Raw genomic sequence first — 7270 nt, 5'->3', positions numbered from 1 at the left:
AAAAGGTTACATTGACCAGATCCAGATGGGCTAAATGTCCTCCTTCCTTGTTGTAATCATTCTGTGATCACACTCGACCCTGCGATGCGATATTGAGCTATCCAATCACTGAGTCCCTCTCCCCACTCCCAGTCCCTCCCTCTTTACAGGAACATATATGCTGTTTTATGGCCCAGAAAGAGAAGATAGCCAATGTGGGAAGCCAGAGGCTCGGAGCAGCTCTAGGTGTGAATAGAGAACCAAAATGACAGGACTTTCTAGCAGATAAATTTAGCTATAAAATCAATAAGGTAATGTTTTTTCATATTATACATAAAGAGCAAGAAAGTATTTTATACTGAAAATACGCCCTACATTTCCTTCTTTAATTCGAATCCGAGCGGGGGTCCCCGAGGGGGCGAGCGGAGGGCCCCGAGCGGGGGTCCCCGAGGGGGCGAGCGGAGGGCCCCGAGCGGGGGTCCCCGAGGGGGCGAGCGGAGGGCCCCGAGCGGGGGTCCCCGAGGGGGCGAGCGGAGGGCCCCGAGCGGGGGTCCCCGAGGGGGCGAGCGGAGGGCCCCGAGCGGGGGTCCCCGAGGGGGCGAGCGGAGGGCCCCGAGCGGGGGTCCCCGAGGGGGCGAGCGGAGGGCCCCGAGCGGGGGTCCCCGAGGGGGCGAGCGGAGGGCCCCGAGCGGGGGTCCCCGAGGGGGCGAGCGGAGGGCCCCGAGCGGGGGTCCCCGAGGGGGCGAGCGGAGGGCCCCGAGCGGGGGTCCCCGAGGGGGCGAGCGGAGGGCCCCGAGCGGGGGTCCCCGAGGGGGCGAGCGGAGGGCCCCGAGCGGGGGTCCCCGAGGGGGCGAGCGGAGGGCCCCGAGCGGGGGTCCCCGAGGGGGCGAGCGGAGGGCCCCGAGCGGGGGTCCCCGAGGGGGCGAGCGGAGGGCCCCGAGCGGGGGTCCCCGAGGGGGCGAGCGGAGGGCCCCGAGCGGGGGTCCCCGAGGGGGCGAGCGGAGGGCCCCGAGCGGGGGTCCCCGAGGGGGCGAGCGGAGGGCCCCGAGCGGGGGTCCCCGAGGGGGCGAGCGGAGGGCCCCGAGCGGGGGTCCCCGAGGGGGCGAGCGGAGGGCCCCGAGCGGGGGTCCCCGAGGGGGCGAGCGGAGGGCCCCGAGCGGGGGTCCCCGAGGGGGCGAGCGGAGGGCCCCGAGCGGGGGTCCCCGAGGGGGCGAGCGGAGGGCCCCGAGCGGGGGTCCCCGAGGGGGCGAGCGGAGGGCCCCGAGCGGGGGTCCCCGAGGGGGCGAGCGGAGGGCCCCGAGCGGGGGTCCCCGAGGGGGCGAGCGGAGGGCCCCGAGCGGGGGTCCCCGAGGGGGCGAGCGGAGGGCCCCGAGCGGGGGTCCCCGAGGGGGCGAGCGGAGGGCCCCGAGCGGGGGTCCCCGAGGGGGCGAGCGGAGGGCCCCGAGCGGGGGTCCCCGAGGGGGCGAGCGGAGGGCCCCGAGCGGGGGTCCCCGAGGGGGCGAGCGGAGGGCCCCGAGCGGGGGTCCCCGAGGGGGCGAGCGGAGGGCCCCGAGCGGGGGTCCCCGAGGGGGCGAGCGGAGGGCCCCGAGCGGGGGTCCCCGAGGGGGCGAGCGGAGGGCCCCGAGCGGGGGTCCCCGAGGGGGCGAGCGGAGGGCCCCGAGCGGGGGTCCCCGAGGGGGCGAGCGGAGGGCCCCGAGCGGGGGTCCCCGAGGGGGCGAGCGGAGGGCCCCGAGCGGGGGTCCCCGAGGGGGCGAGCGGAGGGCCCCGAGCGGGGGTCCCCGAGGGGGCGAGCGGAGGGCCCCGAGCGGGGGTCCCCGAGGGGGCGAGCGGAGGGCCCCGAGCGGGGGTCCCCGAGGGGGCGAGCGGAGGGCCCCGAGCGGGGGTCCCCGAGGGGGCGAGCGGAGGGCCCCGTGCGGGGGTCCCCGAGGGGGCGAGCGGAGGGCCCCGTGCGGGGTCCCCGAAGGGGCGAGCGGAGGGCCCCGAGGGGGCGAGCGGAGGGCCCCGAGGGGAGCCCTGAGCGGGGGTACTAAAGGCGAGCCCCGAGCGGGGGTACTACAGGCGAGCCCCGAGCGGAGGTTCTAAAGGCGAGCCCCGAGCGGGGGTTCTAAAGGCGAGCCCCGAGCGGAGGTTCTAAAGGTGAGCCCCGAGCGGGGGTTCTAAAGGCGAGCCCCGAGGGCGGTAATAAAGGCGAGCCCCGAGCGGCGGTAATAAAGGCGAGCCCCGAGGGCGGTAATAAAGGCGAGCCCCGAGCGGCGGTAATAAAGGCGAGCCCCGAGGGCGGTTCTAAAGGCGAGCCCCGAGGGCGGTAATAAAGGCGAGCCCCGAGCGGAGGTTCTAAAGGCGAGCCCCGAGGGATCCATTTAATTTTAATTTAATTTAAATCAATTAAAGGGTAAGTCATGGCAGGACAGCTCAGCCCCGTGGCATGCTCCTCCTGCTGTGGGAAATCAGGGACACTTTGTGTCCCTGACTACCATGTGTGCAGGAAGTGTATCCAGCTGCAGCTACTGACAGACCGCACTGCGGCACTGGAGCTGTGGATGGATACATACTGGTGCATTCGCGATGCTGAGAACCACGTGGATAGCACGTTTAGCGAGTTGGTCACACCGCAGGTAAAGGGTGTACAGGCAGGAAGTGAATGGGTGACCACCAGGCAGAGTAAGAGGTGCAGGCAGGTAGTGCAGGGGTCCCCTGTGGCCGTCCCCCTCTCAAACAGATATACCACTTTGGATACTTTTGGGGGGGATGACTTATCAGGGGAAGGCAGCAGCAGCCAACTTCCTGACACCATGGGTGGCTCTGCTGCAGAGGCTGGGAGGAAAAAGAGTGGAAGAGCTATAGTGATAGGGGACTCAATTGTAAGGGGAATAGATAGGCGTTTCTGCAGCCGCAACCGAGACTCCAGGATGGTGTGTTGCCTCCCTGGTGCAAGGGTCAAGGACGTCTCGGAGCGGCGACAGAACATTTTGGAGGGGGAGGGAGAACAGCCAGCTGTCGTGGTGCACATAGGCACCAACGATATAGGTAAAAAAGGGGATGAGGTCCTAAAAGCAGAATATAGGGAGTTAGGAGGTAAATTAAAAAATAGGACCTCAAAGGTAGTAATCTCAGGATTGCTACCAGTGCCACGTGCTAGTCAGAGTAGAAATAGGAGGATATTTCAAATGAATACATGGCGAGAGGAGTGGTGCAAGGAGGAGGGATTCAAATTCCTGGGGCATTGGAACCGGTTCTGGGGGAGGTGGGACCAGTACAAACTGCACCTGGGCAGGGCCGGGACCGCTGTCCTAGGGGGAGTGTTTGCTAGTGCTGTTGGGGAGGGTTTAAACTAAAGCGGCAGAGGGTTGGGAACCTGAGCAGGGTGACAGAGGAAAGCGTGTCAGGAAGGGACAGAAGGTATGGAGTAAAAGGTAAAAAGTGTTGAAAAAGGAAAAAGCAGGAACTAAGTGTCACAAAACATATTTGAAAGTTCTTTATCTGAATGCACGTAGCGTTTGTAACAAGATGGACGAGTTAACGGGGCAGATAACTACGTATGGGTATGATCTTGTGGCCATTACAGAAACATGGCAGCAGGGTGACAACGACTGGGAATTAAATATGCCAGGGTATTTAACAATCAGGAAGGACAGGTAGGAAGGAAGGGGAGGTGGCTATGTTAATAAAGGAAGGAATCACTATAATACAGAGAAATGATATTGGGACAAAGGATCAGGATAATGAAACAGTTTGGGTAGAGATAAGGAATAAGGGGAAAAAAACACTAGTGGGCGTAGTATATAGGCCTCCTAATAGTTGCAACTCTGCTGGAAGAAGTATTAATCAGGAAATAGTCAGGGCATGTAATAAGGGAACAGCTATAATTATGGGGGATTTTAACTATCATATTAACTGGACAAATCAAATTGAGCAGGGCAGCCTTGAGGAAGAGTTTATTGAGTGTATTAGAGATGGATTTCTTGAGCAGTATGTAACTGATCCTACAAGGGGCAAGCAACCTTGGACCAAGTCCTGTGTAATGAGCCAGGATTAATTAATGTCCTAGTTAAGGATCCCCTTGGAATGAGTGACCATAACGTGGTTACATTCCATATCCAATTCGAGGGTGAGAAGGTTGGTTCTCAAACAAGCGTACTGAGCTTGAATAAAGGAGACTGTGATGGTATGAGAGCAGAATTGATTAAAGTGGACTGGGAAAATAGATTAAAGGGTAAGACGATACATGAGCAGTGGTGTTCATTTAAAGAGTTATTTTACAACATTCAAAAAAAAATATTCCACTGAGGGAAAAAAGGGTGTAAAAGAAATGACAGCCATCCGTGGCTAAGTAAAGAAATTAAGGATAGTATCCGACTAAAAACAAGGACATATAAGGTAGCCAAACTTAGTGGGAGGATAGAAGATTTTGCTGTCTTTTGAAGTCTTCCCAAAGTAACTAAAGGATTGATTAAGAAAGGGAAGATAGATTATGAAAATAAATTAGCAAAAAATATAAAAACAGATAGCAAGAGTTTCTACAGTTATATAAAAAGAAAAAGGGTGGCTAAGGCAAACGTAGGTCCCTTAGAGGATGAGACCGGGAAATTAATGGTGGGAAACATGGAGATGGCAAAAATGCTGAACAAATATTTTGTTTGTCTTTACGGTAGAGGACACTAAGAATATCCCAACACTGGACAAAAAGGGGGCTCTGTGGGGGGGAGGAGCTAAATACGATTAAAATCACTAAGGAATTGGTACTCAGTAAATTAATGGGACTCAAGGCGGATAAATCCCCTGGACCTGATGGCTTACATCCTCGGGTCTTGAGGGGAGTGGCAGAAGGGATTGTGGATGCTTTGGTAATAATTTTCCAAAATTCTCTGGACTCAGCAAAGGTCCCGGCAGATTGGAAAACTGCTAATGTAACACCCTTATTTAAAAAGGGTAGTAGGCAGAAGGCGGGAAATTATAGACCAGTTAGCCTAACATCTGTGGTGGGTAAAATTTTGGAGTCTATTATTAAGGAGACAGTAACAGAACATTTAGATGAACATAATTTAATAGGACAAAGTCAGCATGGCTTTATGAAGGGGAAGTCATGTCTGACAAATTTGCTTGAGTTCTTTGAGGACATAACGTACAGGATGGATAAAGGGGAACCAGTGGACGTAGTGTATTTAGACTTCCAGAAGGCATTCGACAAGGTGCCACATAAAAGATTATTGCTCAAGATAAAGAATCACTGGATTGGGGGTAATATTCTGGCATGGGTGGAGGATTGGTTAGCTAACAGGAAGCAGAGAGTTGGGATAAATGGTTCATTCTCGGACTGGCAACCTGTAGCCAGTGGTGTTCCGCAGGGGTCGGTGCTGGGTCCCCAACTCTTTACAATCTATATTAACGATTTGGAGGAGGGGACTGAGTGTAACATATCAAAGTTTGCAGATGATACAAAGATGGGAGGGAAAGTGGAGAGTGAGGAGGACATAAAAAAACCTGCAAGGGGATATAGACAGGCTGGGTGAGTGGGTGGAGATTTGGCAGATGCAATACAATATTGGAAAATGTGAGGTTATGCACTTTGGCAGGAAAAATCAGAGAGCAAGTTATTATCTTAATGGCAAGAAACTGGAAAGTACTGCAGTACAAAGGGATCTGGGGGTCCTAGTGCAAGAAAATCAAAAAGTTAGTATGCAGGTGATCAAGAAGGCCAACAAAATGTTGGCTTTTATTGCTAGGGGGATAGAATATAAAAACAGGGAGGTATTGCTGCAGTTATATAAGGTATTGGTGAGACCACACCTGGAATACTGCATACAGTTTTGGTGTCCATACTTAAGAAAAGACATACTTGCTCTCGAGGCAGTACAAAGAAGGTTCACTTGGTTAATCCCGGGGTTGAGGGGGTGGACATATGAGGAGAGGTCGAGTAGATTGGGACTCTACTCATTGGAGTTCAGAAGAATGAGGCGATCTTATTGAAACCTAAGATTGTGAAGGGGCTTGATCGGGTGGATGCGGTAAGGATGTTCCCAAGGATGGGTGAAACTAGAACTAGGGGGCATAATCTCAGAATAAGGGGCTGCTTTTTCAAAACTGAGATGAGGAGAAACTTCTTCACTCAGAGGGTAGTAGGTCTGTGGAATTTGCTGCCCCAGGAAGTTGTGGAAGCTACATCATTAAATAAATTTAAAACAGAAATAGACAGTTTCCTAGAAGTAAAGGGAATTAGGGGTTACGGGGAGTGGGCAGGAAATTGGACAGGAAGCTGAGTTCGGATCGGTCAAGGCCCTGTGGGTGGCGGAGCGGGCCCAGGGGCTGAGTGGCCGGGTCCTGCTCCGACTTCTTGTGTTCTTTAGATTTGAGGTTAGGATCAGATCAGCCATGATCTTATTGAATGGCGGAGCAGGCTCGAGGGGCCGATTGGCCTACTCCTGCTCCTATTTCTTATGTTCTTATGTGCCCATTCTGATCCCACCTTCCAGCACCCGGTCCATAGCCCTGCAGCTTACAGCACTTTAGGTCCAGGTCCAGGTCCTTTTTTTTTAAAAAAAGAGTTGAGGGTCCCTGCCTCTATCACCAATTCGGGCCGCAAATTCCATACACCCACCACCCTCTGGGTAAAAATGTTTTTCCTCATGTCCCCTCTAATCCTTCCGCCAATCAGCTTAAATCTATGTCTTCTAGTTCTTGAACTCTCCGCAAGGGGAAACAGGTACTTCCTGTCTACTCTATCTAGGCCCCTCATAATTTTGTGCACCTCAATCAAGTCTCCCCTCAGCCTCCTATGCTTCAAGGAAAACAACCCCAGCCTATCCAATCTCTCCTCGTAGCTGCAATTTTCAAGCCCTGGCAACATTCTTGTGAACCTTCTCTGCAGTCTCTCCAGAGCAATTACCCCCTTCCTGTAACGTGGTGACCAGAACTGCACACAATACTCCAGCTGTGGCCTTACCAGCGTTTTATACAGTTCCATCATTACATCCCTGCTTTTGTATTCTATACCTCGGCTAATAATGGAGAGCATTCCGTATGCCTTCTTCACAACATTATTTACCTGAACTGCCATCTTCAGGGACCTGTGCACATCTACTCCAAGGTTTCACTTCCTCTACCCCTCTCAATATATTCCCGTTTACTGCGTATTCCCTTTTACTGTTTGCCCTCCCTAAGTGCATTACCTCACACTTCTCAGAGTCCACAGCTATCCTCTTCACTATCAACTACACGGCCAATTCTTGTGTCGTCTGCAAATTTTCCAATCATGCCCCCTACATTCAAGTCCAAATCATTAATATATACCACA

At 54.8% G+C, this 7270-nt stretch overlaps 1 protein-coding gene across 1 annotated transcript; it reads right to left on the bottom strand.

Annotated features, from left to right (window-relative positions):
* Positions 1 to 350: 350 nt before the first annotated feature.
* Positions 351 to 7033, bottom strand: LOC137332213 (proline-rich protein 36-like). Its single transcript, XM_067995907.1, has 2 exons — positions 6970 to 7033; positions 351 to 2005 (listed from the first exon to the last, which is right to left on the bottom strand). The coding sequence occupies exons 1-2, from the start codon at positions 7031 to 7033 to the stop codon at positions 351 to 353; spliced, it is 1719 nt and encodes a 572-aa protein (XP_067852008.1).
* Between the last annotated feature and the right edge of the window lie 237 nt (positions 7034 to 7270).

Source organism: Heptranchias perlo, chromosome 14, assembly GCF_035084215.1.
Source record: "Heptranchias perlo isolate sHepPer1 chromosome 14, sHepPer1.hap1, whole genome shotgun sequence".
In the NCBI taxonomy this organism is placed as follows: domain Eukaryota; kingdom Metazoa; phylum Chordata; class Chondrichthyes; order Hexanchiformes; family Hexanchidae; genus Heptranchias; species Heptranchias perlo.
Note: the sequence above shows the minus strand (reverse complement) of the source record. Positions and strands in the feature narration are given on the sequence as shown.